Source organism: Pelodiscus sinensis, chromosome 20 (genome assembly GCF_052426305.1).
Source record: "Pelodiscus sinensis isolate ZL-2025 chromosome 20, ASM5242630v1, whole genome shotgun sequence".
NCBI classification, from domain to species: domain Eukaryota; kingdom Metazoa; phylum Chordata; order Testudines; family Trionychidae; genus Pelodiscus; species Pelodiscus sinensis.
The window spans coordinates 10,433,297-10,450,520 of NC_143071.1; the positions used below are offsets into that span (position 1 = coordinate 10,433,297).

Here is a 17,224-nt window from a genome sequence, read left to right on the forward strand (position 1 = left end):
GCCAACCGCCTGCCCCTAGCGCCACTTCCCCTCGCAGACGCCAAGGAGATACCTCCCCACACCCGGTCGCGCGCGCGCGCCCGCCCGCTGCTGACTAGGCCCCGATCTTCACCGCGCTCACCTCCCACACGAACTCACAGAGAGAAGGGCGGGGAGTGGCGCGCCGCTGCTATTTATACTGCGGGTGCCTCAACAGGCGCCGCCCCCTTCTGGCCAGCGACCAATAAAAGGGAAGTCTGGGGACACGCGACCTTTTCACGTCGGCGGCTGCGCATGTGTTACTGAAAAGGCGTATGGCGCATGCGTACTGGTTCCGAGCAAGCTCAGTGGGAGCTGCTGCTGCTACTGTTCTCTGTCTGGCCTTCCGTGGGTGCGAATGCCGCTGCCGGGTCTTGACTCGCGTTTCAAAGGCGCTCGGGGGGGATGAGGAGGGGTGGAAATTAAATGGCCTTGGGGGGGAGGGTGATTGGAGTTGGGGCTTGGGGGGGGCGACTGCCACCAGCCCCACGTGGGGAGGGGCTTGTCCCCACGTGGGGAGGGGCTTGTCCCCACGTGGGGAGGGGCTTGTCCCCACGTGGGGAGGGGCTTGTCCCCACGTGGGGAGGGGCAGAAGAGTGAACAGTTCCCCGGGGGGATGAGCTACCTGCTGAGTGTGCAAAGGCCAGCGTGGGAGGCACAAGGGGGGGCAGAGAGGGGTTTTTATTTCCCCACTCGTGCGAAAGGTATGAGCGCAGGAGCACTGTGCTCTTAAAAAAAAGCATGTAGCACTTTAAAGACTAACAAGCTGGTGTATTAGGTGATGCGCTTTCGGGGGTGGGGGGGCAGACCCACTTCTTCATGGGACTGCTTTTTTTGTTTTGCCAGATCAGAGTAACACAGCTACCCCTGAAGCAAAATGCAGGACAATGTAGCACTTTAAAGACTAACAAGATGGTTTATTAGATGATGAGCTTTCGTGGGCCAGACCCACTTCCTCAGATCAAATAGTGGAAGAAAATAGTCACAACCATATATACCAAAGGATACAATTTAAAAAAATGCAAGGCACTACACACAGCTACCCCTGTTACTTTTCATTTGTGCTCTTAAAAGTACAGCTTCCCTAATGCCTTGGCTCTCCCAGCAAGCCCCACTCTCTCTGCACTGCTACAATACAGGAGACTGAATGCTGTTCCCAGTGTTTGAGGGAGTCTGTAACACATCTTGAGGATTTACAAGTCTCTGATTAGTTTATATGTTAAAGTGAAATCTCACAACTGGTCACAAATTTGTCTTAGCTGCTGTGATTCTCTGAATTGCACTCCAGGACTTGTAACCCATTTTAATTGTAGTTTTGATCCTTTATAAATGTTGTTTCTATTTCTCTTATTTTTCTGAAAACTTCTTGTCTCTGAATTATCATTATGCAGTGCATCACTTCATCATTTAACTGCATTATCATTGTGCAGTGCATGTCATGATACTATTTTTATTTTAATAGCTAGTGCTTAAAATCATTTAAATAATACTTATTTGTTTTAGCAATTCAATCTTTCTATTGTAGCACTTGCTATGGTTTTTATACTTTGATTTGTAACTTGGAGTTTTACCACCTTTTTTCTTATAGCACAAGTTTTATTCTGTTGGGTCTGTTACTACCAGTTCTGTGTTCTTGGGAAATGATGTCATAGTTAATCTAGCCCAGGGGTTCCCAAACTTTTTGACACCGGTACCAGTAAATCCATTCACAAGGTTTTGGTGGACCTGTACTGTTCATTTGCATATTTATTAAGCAAATGATGAATATGCAAATAAGTTGTTTCTGGTCCTCCAAACGCACCCCTCTCCTCCCCCCCCCTGCCAGATTTAGCAAAGCTTTTGATATAGTCTCCCACAATATTCTTGCCAGCAAGTTAAATATCTATTGGATAAATGGACTGTAAGATGGATAAAAAGCTGTCTAGACCAGGGTTTCCCAAACCTGAATGGTCCCAGATGAGGGATTTTTTTGGACCGGAAGAGGTCATTTCAGGGCTCTAGGTTCCCTCCCTTCCCACTAAGCTTCTTTGCACCTCCCTCCCCTGAAACCCAACTGAGCTCCCCACTGGTTCCCTGCACCTCCACCAAAACCATCCCCCACAATCCAAGGGAGTGCAGCACCAGTTCCCTGCAGCGCCTCACAGCCCAGCCGAGCTGCCCTTCTGTTCCCTATGCCTTCCCCCATCTACCTCAGTCCAGTTGAGCCTGGTATTGGTTCCCTGCATATCTCTCCCACAGCACAGCTGAGCCCCATTTCCCTGCACCTCCCCCCAAGCCCTGCAAAAGTGCTGAGCCCAGCTCTGATTTCCTGCCCCTCCCTCCCCTTGAGACTAGCCTCGGGTTTCTGGCACCTCCCTTCTCCTGCAGCCCATGTGAGCTGCCCTGCACCTCCTCTACCACCTGCCTGCAGCCCATCCCGGTACCCCTATTGGCTGTGTCTAGACTGGCCAGTTTTTCCAGAAAATCAGCTGCTTTTCTGGAAAAACTTGCCAGCTGACTACACTGGCCAATTGAATTCCGCAAAAGCACTGACTTCCTACTGTAAGAAGTCAGTGCTTCTTGCGGAAATACTATTCTGCTCCCATTCAGGCAAAAGTCCCTTTTGTGCAAAAGGGCCAGTGTAGACAGCTCAGTTTTGATTTCTGCAAAAAATCCCCGATTGCGAAAATGGTGATAGGGGCTTTTTTGCGGAAAAGCACGTCTAGATTGGCACGGATGCTTTTCCGCGTCTAGATTGGCACGGATGCTTTTCTGCAAAAAGTGCTTTTGCAGAAAAGTGTCCATGCCAATCTAGATGCTCTGTTCCAAAAATGCTTTTAACGGAAAACTTTTCCATTAAAAGCATTTCCAGAAAATCATTCCAATCTAGATGCAGCCTTAGTGGCAGAGGAGTAGTGAGGGTGTTATGCATCCGGGGCAAAAGCAAAATTTGCTCTCCCCCCCCCCCCTCCCGTCCTGCTGCCATGGGGCAGGGCCCTGGAACTGGTGCATTTCTGAGCTGGACCCTGAGAGGAGGGGGGGAACTTGTACTGCATCTTCCCCCACCCCCTCCAGTTTGGGGCAGGCCCCCACATGCACTATCCACAACAACACATGGAGGGAATCAATTACATCTGTTATGCCAACTCCTTTAGAGTTGAGGCCCGGATTATCCAGCACAAGTTGGGGTAGAGAGGGCACTGTGTGCACATGTCTGATATATTTTTACCAAAACTGCTACCCACCCAACTTGCCAAAGGAAAAGGGAAACAGGGAGGCCAACAGGAATGGTTTGGAGCAGTGTTTCTCAACTTTTTTTAATAAAGTACCCCCCTTTAAAAAAATTATCAGTACCCCCAGCACAGTTTTCAGACACACACAATTTTTTTCTACCATTGTAACACATTTGTTTAAACAACTTAATCATAGCTGGGTGGATGATATCTTTTTGGGTGTCAAAAGTATAAAAATAATAAAGCACTAAATTACTTAAACCAAAAATTTAGTTTTCTCCAAATTTCAGTTGTGTTGATGTACCCTCCAGACTTCTCTCAGGTACCCTTGAGGGTATTCATACTACTGGTTTAGAGCAGTGTTTTTCAACATTTTTTATAAAGTATCCCATTTAAAAAATTATAAGTATGCCTAATGCACCCACCCCTCCCCCAGATCCAGGCATCCCTAGCCCCCCTACCCCAATGTAATGCCACTTCTCCCTCAGAACTCTTCCCCCTCCCCCCCCCCCCCCCGCTCTAATCCAATGCCCATCCCCTGGAGCCAGGCACCCCCAGCTTCTCTTCCCTAGCCCAATCCCCTTCTGCAGAGCCAGGTAGGGTAACCATATATTTAAAGTGGCTCCTCATGCCACTTGGCCCTGCCTTGGAGGCTTGATTGCACAGGGAGCACGTGGCCTGACAGCGCTTGTGTAATGTAGAAAGCTGCTACCTTATAGGAATGTGCTACCTGTAGCATTTTCTTATCTGTACGATTGTAAGGAAATGCTCCTATAGGAAACTGCTACTAGAAGCAGCACAATCCTACAGGGAGCGTTTCCACACAGACCAGGTTTGCCACTCGCCGCAACTCATGGTGCTGTGTGCTCTGCTCTCACCCCAGTCTAGTGCCCCCCTAGCATGGCACCTGGGGCCAACTGCCCCCCGTCCCACCTCCCTCACTACGCCTCTGCCTAGCATGGTGTCCGGGGACAACTGTCCGTCCCGTCCCCCTGCTCTCCCCTTGCTACGCCTCTGTGCCGGAAGCCTAGAACATCCGGCTGCATCCTCCACTCAGCCCAGTCCAGGGCTTGGGGAACCCAGCACCGCCTGGGCACTCCAGAAGCCCGGAGCACCCCGGCAGCCACACTGAGGTCTGGTATTTTTTTCCTGCGGCCCATAATTTGGGAAACGCTGGTCTAGCCTATCTTGTACAAGACCTTCTCCCCCCCACTCCTATCTGCTTGAGCTACAGCTGATCAGAAGAGGGACTTGAAAAAAGCAATGAAAAGGCATGGAAAGACATACCTAAACCCCTAGCCTCATGTGTATCACTTCATTAGTATACAGAATGGAGAACGGAAAGTCCAAGGCAAGAACCACATTGAACTCTGGGACCCATAAAGTGGGGAAGAATTGCCTGATGTGAAATCCCTACTCTAGCTGCTAATGAACCCTGGTAAGAAATTATCAGACCAATTGTAGTAAAAAGTCACTTATTGGTATCCAAAATATTGAAGCTGTCTAATTTTGGGGTACTTCTAAGGCAGGGCTGGGGAACTTATGGCCTGTGAGCTGGGATGCTGTTTTATTGATCATTCTTCCTCCATCTACAAGTGCAGGTCAGCAGGTGCTGGGGCCACTCCAGATGGGAGCTCTCCAGTGACTGCAACAGAGTGCCCGCCATCTCCTAACATGCCTGCAGGAACAGGGGCTGGGTGAGGTTCACAGCCCCAGCGCGTGGGGCTGGGCTGGGCTCAGCCTGTAGGGTTGGAAGGGGCTGTCAGCAAAGCAGGCCTGCGGGACCTGATGCTGGGGCTCAGACTCTGCTTCAGTTCATCCGCATCAGAAGTTCTAATGTCTGTGAGGAGCTGCAGGATACTCTGGACCCACCCTGACACCCTCCACTGCCAGAGGAATGGCCAGTCCAAAGCCCCTTCCCCCACCTGTACGCCCAAACCCCCACTTCTCACAGAAGCCAAGAGCTTGCCACAGCCTCAACCTGCCTTTAGCGCCACAAGGGAATTGGTGCCCAGCCTCTGCCACGCTCACCTCCTGCACTGAGCCACGGAGAAATGAGTGATTAGCTCACTGGGATTTAGAGCTTGGGCCCCACAATGAGCACTGCTCCTTGTCACCAGCAACCAATAAAATGCAAGTCCTGGGACATGCAGCAGTTTGATGTCAGCAGGTGGTCCTCGGCTCATGAGGCAGGGTGGAGAACGAGCAGGCGGTGGGCTTACATCAGGCCTGGGAGGCCCAAACTAGTATGCCTTTGCTGATATGCATCTAGCCCCCCTGAGATACCAGGTCTGGCTCTCAGATTTACCAGCTCCAAATGCAATGATCCTTGCTCTCTTGTTTCTAAGTAGAGGCATTTTCTCTGCTTGCCTTGTGTTAAGTGGTAAAATGCCAACTCTGAAAGGCTGGGCAATATGCATTTTAATACGCATGAAAATTTAGGATCATGACAACTAAATGAGATGCATAAATCCCAAATATTAAACTGCACAGTATTACATTGACAATTCAGAATTCTGCTTCCTTGATAAATGATATTCTCCCAAGAGGAGTTTTCTGTTTTTCTTTATTTCCTGGGAAATCACCTCATTCTACTAAAAGACCATTTTTGTGGGCATTAAATGTTGATTTTGCTGTGGTGGAATACACCAGCCCTAGCCTATCCATCCATTTTTCCTGACTTTTAATGATTTTCCTATTTTATTCAAGTTCCCTTTATAATTGAAGCAAAAATCAATGTCTTTTTTTAAAATAGTACTTTAAAGGTTTGATACATTAGGGCTACGTCTACACTGGCCCCTTTTCCGGAAGGGGCATGTAAATTTCACCAGTCGTCGTAGGGAAATCCGCGGGGGATTTAAATATCCCCCGCGGCATTTAAATAAAAATGTCCGCCGCTTTTTTCCGGCTTTTAAAAAAGCCGGAAAAGAGCGTCTACACTGGCCCCGATCCTCCGGAAAAAGTGCCCTTTTCCGGAGGGTCTTATTCACTACTTTGAAGTAGGAATAAGAGCCTCCGGAAAAGGGCACTTTTTCCGGAGGATCGGGGCCAGTGTAGACGCTCTTTTCCGGCTTTTTTAAAAGCCGGAAAAAAGCGGCGGACATTTTTATTTAAATGCCGCGGGGGATATTTAAATCCCCCGCGGATTTCCCTACGACGACTGGTGAAATTTACATGCCCCTTCCGGAAAAGGGGCCAGTGTAGACGTAGCCTAGTTGTGTTCACTAAATCAAAAACATTTGTAATGTTTAGGATGTGTTTTTGCCCACTGGAGGGGGCCAGTCACTATCTACTTACAGTGGAATCTGGAAAGCTAGATCTAGAAAAGCTGGGAATATACCTACCCATGCCTGAATTTGATGTCATCCTAATTTCTCCTTTGGAGAAGTTGATCATCTCTAAATGTATTTTAACTGTGCCCAGAGGGTTTTTTTTCCTCACTAAACAGAAAGCAGTTTCTAAACATGCTGCTTTTCATAGATATTGCACAATGCTGATTCCAGTTTATTTGCTTTTTGTGGGGCAGGCGAGAATTTCCATAATTTTATTTGTTCATATTTTTGGAAGGCAGTTTTCTCAACTGAGAAATTCAAACTTGTGCTGAGCCATTCTAAAAGGTCAGTTCTTTTAATGCATAATATGGGCATGTGAACTACATAGCTGACATCTCTGCATCTATCATTTCAATCAAAAATGAAATGAAATTTCAGAATATAAGATTATAAGCCATGAACTCTTGATGCAAATATATAAACCAATATATAACAAGTTTAAACACGGAAAGCAATAATATCATCTGACATTTCTATATTCCTTTCATCTCAAATACTCTCACAACTCTTTAGAACCATATACACATAAAGCCACTGACGAGCTGCCACTTCTGAGTGGAGGAAGTTGCCAAGAAGAATACATCCGATAGAACAATGGTGGGGTGAGGCAGAAAACTTTGACGAAAGGCAGCAGAGCAAATCCTTTCTCTTGAAGAATTATTTCACCCTCCTCTCACAGGATCATTGAGGCAGTTTGCAAAGAAGTTCCAGGTCTCCATAAGAATAAACAGTTGCCATTGTGTGTTCAGTTACTGTAAATACATACAAATGGAAATACAGATATCTAAAAATTCATGCATACATGCAGTTGTAATGGCACATGTTAATAAAAATTTGCAGTTGGGCTGCTGATACTGAAAATATGGCCATGCAAAGTGTATACACTTTACTTTTTAAATGCTTATGCAGAAGAGCCCACATCCAAAACAACAAATGGCCTTGCACAAGTTTTAGTTCTGCTGTGATTTGGGGTTTGAGCAGGTATAAGGTATTTCAACTTGCAGTTTGGAGCTGTACATCTCACCACCCGAATAGTCAAAGACAATTTAAAAAAGGGTACAGTCAAGGATAAATAGAGTAGATGATAATGTACTGTCCTATGGCATCATAGGGTTGATCTAGACAGGAACATTATTTTGAAATTTGCAGTGTTATTTTGAAATAATTTAGTCTGCGTCCACACAGCAGGCAGGTATTTCAAAATAATGTCGAAACACTGTCAAGCTGGAGGACTTCCTACTCTGACTTCTGTAACCCTCATTTTATGAGGAGTAAGGGAGGTTGGAAGAAGAGTGCTCTGTTTCGAAATAAATGCTGTGTAGACACTCCCAATGTCATAATAAGCTATTTCAAAATAAGCAACATGATTGACTTAGCTCAATTTGTGTAACTTATCTCAAGTTAAGCCCTGCTGCATAGATGCCCTTAGAGACTAACACATGTATTGGGTTGTGAGCATTTGTGCGGAAATCCCACTTCATCAGACACCCCATGAAAGCTGTGACCTAATGAAATGTCAAAGGCTATGTCTACACTTGTGGCTTCTTGCGCAAGAACATCTTGCGCAAGGGTTCTTGTGCAAGAAGCCTTGCACAAGAAAACGTCCACATTCCCATGTGCGAGCTGTGCTTTTGCGCAAGAGCTCCCATGGCAGTGTGGACGCTGTCTTGCGCGAGAAAGCTCCGATGGCCATTTTAGCCATAGGGCTTTTTTTGCACAAGAAATCCCTGCCGAGCATCCACACTACCCTCCTGCGCAAGAGAGCTTACACCTGTCAAAAAAGAGCGTAGCTCTTGCGCAAGAAGCCCTCTCTTACCATGCCGTACTGTCAATTTCCTTGCGCAAGAACAGCCACACTGGCGCAAGAAGCCCCAAGTGTAGACGTAGCCTTAGGCTGTGTCTATACTGGGCCACTTATTCCGGAAAATCAGCCGCTTTTCCAGAATAATCTGCGAGCTGTCTACACTGGCCCTTGAATTTCTGGAAAAGCAACGACGCTCTACTGTACAAAATCAGCCGCTATTCCGGAAAAACTATTCTGCTCCCGCTCGGGCATAAGTCCTTATTCCAGAACACTATTCCGGAAAAGGGCCAGTGTAGACAGCCCAGTAGTCTTTTCCGGAAAAAAGCCCCGATCGCGAAAATGGCGATCGGGACTCTTTTCCGGAAAAGCGCGTCTACATTGGCCACAGACACTTTTCCGGAAAAAGGGCTTTTCCGGAAAAGCAGCCTGCCAATGTAGACGCTCCTTTAGCGGAAAAACTGAAAACGGAATAGTATTCCGTTTTAAGCAGTTCCGGAAATTCATGCCAGTGTCGACACAGCCTTAGTGTCTGAGGGTGTGTCTAGACTACCTAGTTTTGTCGACAAAAGTGGACTTTTGTCGACAAAACAATACCAGCGTCTACACTACCGTGGAGTTCTGTCGACATAACGTCGACAGAACTCCGCGGTTTTGTCGACGCTGGTATACCTCGTTTTACGAGGCATAACACTTTCTGTCGACAGAACTCTGTCGACAGAAGGTGTTATTGCCTGTAACCCTGCGTCCAGACTACGGAGTTCTGTCGACAAAGCGGCTTGCTTTGTCGACAGAACTCCATGTGTCTGGACGCAAATTGTCGACGGAAGTTTTGTCGACAGTATCTGTCGACAAAACTTCCGTCGACAAAACGCGGTAGTCTAGACGTACCTCAAGGTGCCACAAGCCTGCTCTTGTGTTTTAAAGTAACCGCCTAAGTCGGCTGCCCCTCTGGGAGAGATGACACAGGGGATGCGCTCGATGCGCTCTCCCCTGAACGAGAGCCCAAGGCGCCGGAGAGGGGCCATGAGCCAGGCACGCCCGGGCGTTCAGAAGCGGGGTGCAGAGGGACCCGCGCCGCGCCCGGGAATAGCCAGACTCCGCCTGCAGGCAGGGATCCGGGGAGGCGGTTCCCCGGGCGTCCGAGGCGCTGCGGGAATGAGCCGCGGAGCCCGGGCCTCCAGGCCGAGCGCTGCTCCGCCTCCTCCGCCGGGACTGACGTGGGCGGCCTTCCCCAGCCCGGCTCCGCCCCGCCGAGCTGCGGGGCCGGACACGCTGCACCGCGGCGCAGCCAGCGAGCCGCCGCCGGAGCCATGGAGCGGGGCGGCCGCCCCCCGCACCGGGCCCTGCTCCGCCGCTGCCTCCTCGGCCTGGTCGCCTGGCTGGTGCTGCCGCCGGGGCCCAGGGTAAGTGCGCGCCGGCTCCGGGCTCAGCCTCCCGCACGGAGAGGGGGGGAGCCCCCCTGCGCCCCCTTCGGGCAGTGAGCGGGGTGGGGGGCGCTCCCGCAGCACCCCTCGCAGCAGGCTGGCAGGGGGGAGTTGGCCCCTCGGGGGCAGGAAGGGGGCGCAGTGAGTGGGGGCCCCCCTCACCCCAGGGAAGAGATGGGCGAGCTGCCCTGTGTATCCCTCTGCGCTGGGTGAGGGGGCGGCTCCCTCCCCTGCGTGGGGACGTGTAACCCCCTGGGCAACGCTGAGAGCCCTGGCCAACCTGGCACACGGTGCCCTGCCACTCTGGTGCCTGCCATGGTGGCTGAGGCGCTGTCGCCTCCCCACCTCTGGGACAGTTGCTCAGCCTGCAGTCTCTGGCACTGTAGGAGATGGGTTTAAAAGCGTGTGGGGGCGGTGGAGGAGCTGGGCGCCCCTTGGGTCCTACATCTGTGTATGTGAGGGAGAATTGCTTCAGGCCTTTGGAGGCACTGTAGGAGGGGTCCTCTCCTGGGTTCTGTGTGGGCAGAGATAAGGGGCAGGACTCCCAGGTTGAGTGCTGTGTTGTTCAGTGTGAACAGGAGGGGAATTGCTTCCCCAAATCCCAGAAGGATGCTGCATGAAGGGAGTTGCACAGAAAGGCGCTGCTCTCTTAGCTGGAGACATATGTGGGATATGAAGCGGGGAGCTGCCATCAGGTGTGTTTGGCTAGGGCTACTTGGGTAGGTTACATCTGCAGAGTCAGACAGCCCCTTTGTCTACATAGCAATAATAATGGCAATAACTTATCTCGGTAAAGTTATTTACTTGACTATTTAAACATCGTTGTATGATCACCATTTTCTGCCCATGAATGCCCAGTGACTATGTACACTCATGCATGTGGATGACACTCTTCTCTGTTTCACTTCTGTCCTAAACACGCAGCTGTGTACCCATTTACTTTCGGGTATGGTTACTTATAATATCCTATCTAAATATTTGCTGCGTAGATATATATACTGATTTTCAACACCAAAAATAGAATGAACTTGGCATCGAGCAGATGGGTGCTGATCAGAGAAGCATGAGCATAACTGAAGATGGACAAAGTATGTAAACAAATCAGCTAGAGAGACCCAGTAAAACAACACCGCTCAAGTCCCTTCACTTTTTGTTCTATGCTGTCTCCTCTCCTTCATCTGTAGATTTGTTTAGATTGTAAGCTCTTCAGTTCCGAGACCTTGCCTTCTTACTCCAACTCTGAGAGCAGCTGTGTTAGTCTGTGACTTTAAAAACAATGAATGGTACTGTGACACCTTAGAGACTAACAAAAATATATAGAATCATGAGCTTTTGTGGGTAAAACCCACTCATCAGATGAATTGGAGTGGAAATAACAATTCGTCTGATGAAGTGCGTTTTACCTGCAAGAGCTCATGATTTATTTTTTTTAAAGTCTCTAAGGTGCCACGGGACTACTCGTTTGTAAAAAACCAAAACACTCTTGATGCTGAAGATAAAAATGATTCGTTGTCAGTTTGCTGCATTCACAATTTGCAGCACTTCTTTTGCTTTACTTCTATGCTCTCTTGACCAAAAATTTGCCAGTTGTGCTAAATGCGCAGGTGGTGACTTTGTGATTGGACCAAATATCTAGTTGGGACTCTTACTCAGAATTTGAAACTTGGTCTCCCCAGGATGAAAAGCAAGTGCACAACACATTGTCACAAAATAATTAAGTTGTGCTCAAACGGTATCATTGGGCATCTAGAGGCTATGGGAAATAACGTAGCCTTGGACTTGTCAAGGTAGATAGTCTGTTTAACAAGTGAATTCTTTTTACAGATAAATTTAATATGGCAATTAGCTTTTGATTCAGAAACAGATTGTTACCTCTGTGGATCCCGTGATATATATCCAGTGGGAAATAATGTAGCCTTGGACTTGTCAAGGTAGATAGTCTATTTAACAAGTGAATTCTTTTTACAGATAAATTTAATATGGCAATTAGCTTTTGATTCAGAAACAGATTGTTACCTCTGTGGATCCCGTGATAGTGAAAAGGGCCAAATGACATGCACTTCTCCACCTGAATCTAGGAGAGGTACATTTTAAGGTTATGCTTTTTAAGCAAGTATAATGGATTGGTTGAGAATATTGATTTGATAGATGGGGTTATAGTTCAGGTTAAGCAAAGTTGGAAGCTTTCCTTTTCCCTGCACAGCTCAACTCCCCCTTTTAAAAGTAAACATGCTTAACAGTGAAACTTTAAAGTGTTCAGTACTGTTGCTCAATTAGAAAAACTGAAAAGGTTGAAAGCATACTGTCAAGATAAGCTACTTTTAAAAATCTTTGTGTAGTTCTAATTTGCATTTCACCATTTAGGATGATTTTTGTATTCATAATTTGTATTGAATTTTAGGTATAATTATATAGAGGCTTCAAAGACAAAGAGGACACCACTTTCCATGTATGCTGGTTACTTCTTTTATTCTTTTCAGTCTGGTCAGTTTATCTAAGTTGGTGAGTTTCACTGCTTACCACATTACTGTTGGGTTTGGAGCACTGCAGAGGAAAACTTTAAATAAGTGTCTCAACCCCCACTGTGTTATAATGTTGAAAAAATAAGATCAGTAGTAAGTTTTGTAAAATTCTTACCATGCCACCCACATCAGAAAAACCTAAATCTTGGGCCTGGCAGCAGGAGTGCGGGAAGTGGGGTTGCTGACAGCCTTTGAACCAAACTGTAAATCCTGTCTGTGATAAGAAATATTTTAGCTATGCCTGGAAGTCTTATAAAGGAAACCTGGTCCAAATACACTACATGAGCAAACCGCATTTAAATTTATCTTGAGTGATGATTTGCCTGGATGAATTACTGATCCCATTTAGAGTCCGTTTAAATCAACAGGAACTGTAAACACAGTATAGGTAGGACCTCTCTGGTCCAGCAACATCCGTGGTCCAGCAAGGAGTGGGGGCCAGTTGGGAGTCCATCAACAGAGTGGCCAGCAACTGGCACTGGGATGGGCCTGGAGTGTGATCAGGCCAGAACTGGGGCTGGGAGCATGGCTGGGGGTCGGTGCTCGGAGCGTGGCTGGGATGGGAACCCAGCAGCTGGAAGGCTGGCAGCAGGGGGCCAGAACTGACCTCCTCTAGTCAGCAAACTCTCTCATTTGGGACTGGTCAGGTCCTGAGGGTGCCAGACCAGGGAGATCCAACCCATAGTTTCTTTACTTATAAGGGTCATGCTGCAGGATTGGGACCATGATATTAGTGCTTTTTTCTAGAAGTTTATAACTTGGCTTTAATAATTCTTTCAAACCTAACACTTGACATGTATGATATTGTCCAGGGACATACTTCTGTTTGTTTTTAGGAAAAATATGTAGTCATAGTTAGGATTATTATCATTTACAGAAGGAGACACAATCAAGGAGCAATTGTCCAAGGTCACTGGCACAGCTGAGACTAGAATCCAAGTTTACTGACCATCCCTTTGTACAGCCCTAGTCACTAGGTCATTTTGATATTCCTTACTCACAGTTAGGGTTACTGTTGTTGAGTCTGAAATAAAGCTCTTTTCCCCCTCTACTTACTTTTTTAGGATGCACAGGAAGTTAGACTGTATAGGTTTTATCTAAAATCATCCGTTACTTTACTATTAACGTATAATCACTAACAAATCATCAGAGATCAATACAAAACTCTGTCTATATGTCATCTGTGCTGTAGTGGCTCTGAGAAAGAACTTCCATTCTATTAAGTAAAGATGATTTTAAAATGTATATTTCATAGATACAGTTCCCATCCTTTGGGAATGTATCATTTAAATTTATATTACTCACACATAACTACATTAAGAGTACGTTATTAAACTTGCAAAGTCAGGTGCTCAAAAGTTAGAGGAATGACATAATTATGGTTGCCTGGCAACCTTCATTTGGCCCCCTTGCGCACATGCATAATCATACAGTATTGAATTACGTAATCATATACTATTTTTCCACCAAACCCCTGCCTCAGTGCACACACAGACCTGCTCTGAGAATGAATCCGAGTTATGCAATAGAAGAGACTGCTGTCGGTAGTTATAGAAGTTTGAAAAAAATAGAAATTTCATTCTATGAACATCTGTATGCGTCATCAAGAGAGTTGCAATCTTTAGGTCTGCCACTCCAGCTAACAGACTGACAGTAGTAGTAGGTAGTTATCAGTGATACACTGTCAAACTGGAAGGACATATTGAGTGGTGTCCCCCAGGAATCCTGTCTGGGTCTTTTCAATATTTCATCAACAATTTGGATAATTGCATAGAGATGACACTTCTGAAGGTTGTGGATGGAGGGGTTGCAAGTGCTTTGGAAGATAGGTTTAAAATTCAAAATGATCTGAGCAACCTGGAGAAATGGTCTGAAGAAAATAGGATGTCAGTCAATAAGGACAAATGCAGAGTGTTCCAGTTAGAAAGGAACAATCAGTTGCACATAAGAAAATGGAAAATGACAGCCTAGGAAGAAGTGCAACAGAAAAGGATTGGGGGGGCGGAGCTCAGAGTGGATCATAGCTACATAAGAATCAAGAGTGTAACACTGTTGCCAAAGGAAAAAAAAAAGGAAAGAATACAGAATGAGGTTTGTTTTTATCAGGTGTGTTTGTAAGCAAAACACTGGAAGTAATTCTTCCACTTTACTCCAAGTTGATTAGGTCTCAGCTGGAGTACTGTGTCCAGTTATGCGTACCACATTTCAGAAAAAATGTGGGCAAATTGGAGACAGTCTAGAGAAGAACAACAAAAATGATTAAAGGTCTCAAAAACATAACCTATGAGAGAAGGTTGAGGAAAAATTGGGTTTATTTAGTGTGGAGAAGAGAAGACTGAGTGGGGATATAACAGTGTTCAAGTACATAAAAGGTTGTTACAAGGAGGAAGGGGGAAAAGTATGCTGTTTAACCTCTCAGTGCAGGACAAGAAGCAATGGTCTTAAATTGCAGCAAGGGAGGTTTAGGTTGGACATTGGGAAATTAACCACCCTGACAGTTAGGAAGTAACACTGGAATAAATTGCCTGCATTGTGAAATCTCTATCATTAGAGGTTTTTAGGAGCAGATTAGACAAAAATGTGTCAGGGGTAGGAATGTCCATCGAGTAGCCATTAAGTGGTTAACCGATAAGCGATTGCTTATCGGTTAATGTGCAGGTTAACCATGTCAAGCTTCCCTCCCCTGCATGCTCTGCATTTAAAACCTGGATCAGCAGGCTGGCTCAGTCCCAGCCCACTGGTCTGAGTTTTAAATGAAGAACACGCATAGGAGCCGCCTGCCACCATAATAATATAGGCGGGAGCTGGTATGTCCGTGGAGCCGGTTTATAAACCAGCTTCTGCCTGCAAACCCGCGCTGCTGCTGCTGTGTCAAAGGCAGCAGTGTGGGGCGGCAGCAGCCCCTGTTTGCGTGGGGTATGAGCTCCCCGTGGACAGACAGCTCTGGCATCCCTTGGAGCAGCCTCTGTCTGTGGGGAGCTCGGGCCCCCCGTGGGCAGGGGCTGCTGCTGTGGAGCCAAATTACCAGAGAGACATAAAAGAACATATTAATAACAAAGAAAAAGGAATGGGGTCATTATGCTGTTGTAAGTTTGTCAGCCCTAATTTCCCAGCCTTTGTCATTTTGTATGATAACATTGCTGCTGCTTGTAGTTAATATTATAGATCAGAGATTGGCAACCCAGGCTAGTGAGTAGGTCACATGAGCGGCCTCCTTCATCTCAGTGGGCGGCAAGCTTGTCATAACCAAGATAGTGTCCTGGGATAACGTCGTTTTTCTAATTGCACTTGCATCCCTAGAATTTGTGGGCTGGGCCAACTGAACTGTAGCAGCACTTTGATTGGATGCAGAGGGAGCGCACAGCTCTCTCAGTCATTGCAATCAGCATGCACCTCATTTCATGTGCCTTGCTTTCTATGTGTGTCACTTTAGTAATACCAGTAGAAAAAAACACATGTTTGGAAACCAGCAGAATCTGGCAACCTTGCACATAAGCAGTGGTAAACAAAATGTCTCATGAGCCTCACGCAAAATCCTGATAGGCCATGTGCAGCCTATGGGCTGCAGGTTTCCCATAACTGTTACAGATTTATATTTATTTTTCCTGGTATTTTTCTCAAAGAGCATTTCTGGGAATTGCCCAGGCAATAAATGGAAGCACATTATCAGGGAGCAACATCATAGATACGAAGTGAAGAATACAATAGAATTACCTATAAATAGATATCAGTGGTACCACTATTAATATTATAGCGCATTGCAATATAACACTGGAATTCACAAGAGAGAATGTTATGATGAACTGGAAAGAAAAATGTAAAAGAAACTTACTTATTTTAACCCTTTCCATGGGATTAGTTCTGTAGCAGAACATCCTGAATTCTCTTTCCCTTTGAAGATTATACATCTCAAAAATAGCAACCTATTAGTAAGGACAAAATGACTGTTTAGAACATTAGTATGTATGTCCTATACAGTGGCTGAGTTTTAGTGCTTTCTAACAACCCACATGAATTGCAACACATGCATCATGTTCTAGAAAGGGGGAAACCCCAGGCTTTCTCAGATGTTTTCTGTTGAAGCATTCTTTCTGTCATCAGCCAGTATTAGTTAAGTTGCCAAACACATATGAAAATTAATGTCAGACAGGATTAAGACTTAATGGAAAAAGACATGTATTTTTAAGGTTTATGTTGCATAACCTCAGTATGTAAGATTTGAATTTCTGGTACATTTGATAGCTCATTGTAATGTAATTCCTGTGTTTATATTCCTCTAGGAGAAAGCTAACACATTCCATGTACCTATGATTAGAGCTGCTAACTGTGTCCTAGCGTACAGCTGCACATATGCATCACACTGTCCTACCACCCTTCCCGGCTCTCGTGTTCTTGTGAATATTTAAACAAATTCTATTTCCCCAGAGGGGCCTCAGTCCTTTGGCTTTCCTAGGTGTTGACGATGATCAGCACCTCTCAGAATTTGACCTAGAAAGATGACCGAGTCCTGTAAGAGTGGAATTTATGTATAGCTGAGTATGTTGCCTGCTCCTGGGAACAGAGGTACAGCATGATGTTTATGGGCATAGTCTTGTCGTGTGCACGTATACAGTTATGAAGACTTACCAGTGCTTACACACTTCAGTGATAGGCACTTTAAAAATAATTGACAGATCATTGCTAGAATATTTTAAGGTTATAAAGACCTCTCTATTTTATTTAATTTTCTAAAGAAAGGGCAAAGTAAAGTTTTTGTTTTGGGGTTGTTGGGGTTTTTTGGGAGGATGGGGGCAGCTTTCTTTTAAGTATTAAGTTAATTACTAATACTATAAAAATCAGTTCACTCCATTTCGCAAAATATAGTTTAGTGGGTTGGTTTCGTTATGCATAGTGATTCTCAGCCTGTAGCCAG

General features: G+C 46.0%; 1 protein-coding gene and 1 long non-coding RNA gene across 3 annotated transcripts in view; both read left to right on the forward strand.

The window, feature by feature from the left end:
* The first annotated feature begins 290 nt into the window (after positions 1–290).
* LOC142819125 (uncharacterized) lies at positions 291–7,809 on the forward strand. Its single transcript, XR_012896902.2, has 4 exons — positions 291–370; positions 4,553–4,668; positions 4,827–4,927; positions 7,076–7,809. It is a non-coding gene; the product is annotated as an uncharacterized LOC142819125 (long non-coding RNA).
* A 1,765-nt stretch (positions 7,810–9,574) lies between these two features.
* ERN1 (endoplasmic reticulum to nucleus signaling 1) overlaps positions 9,575–17,224 on the forward strand; it is a 71,590-nt gene continuing 63,940 nt past the window's right edge. Inside the window, exon 1 of one of the 2 annotated variants that reach the window (XM_089771812.1) lies at positions 9,575–9,769. In XM_089771812.1, the coding sequence (XP_089627938.1) occupies positions 9,677–9,769 (93 nt within the window). In that variant the 5' untranslated portion in view covers positions 9,575–9,676. The remainder of the gene's footprint in view (positions 9,770–17,224) is intronic. The other variant, XM_075903888.2, reaches the window with a different exon arrangement.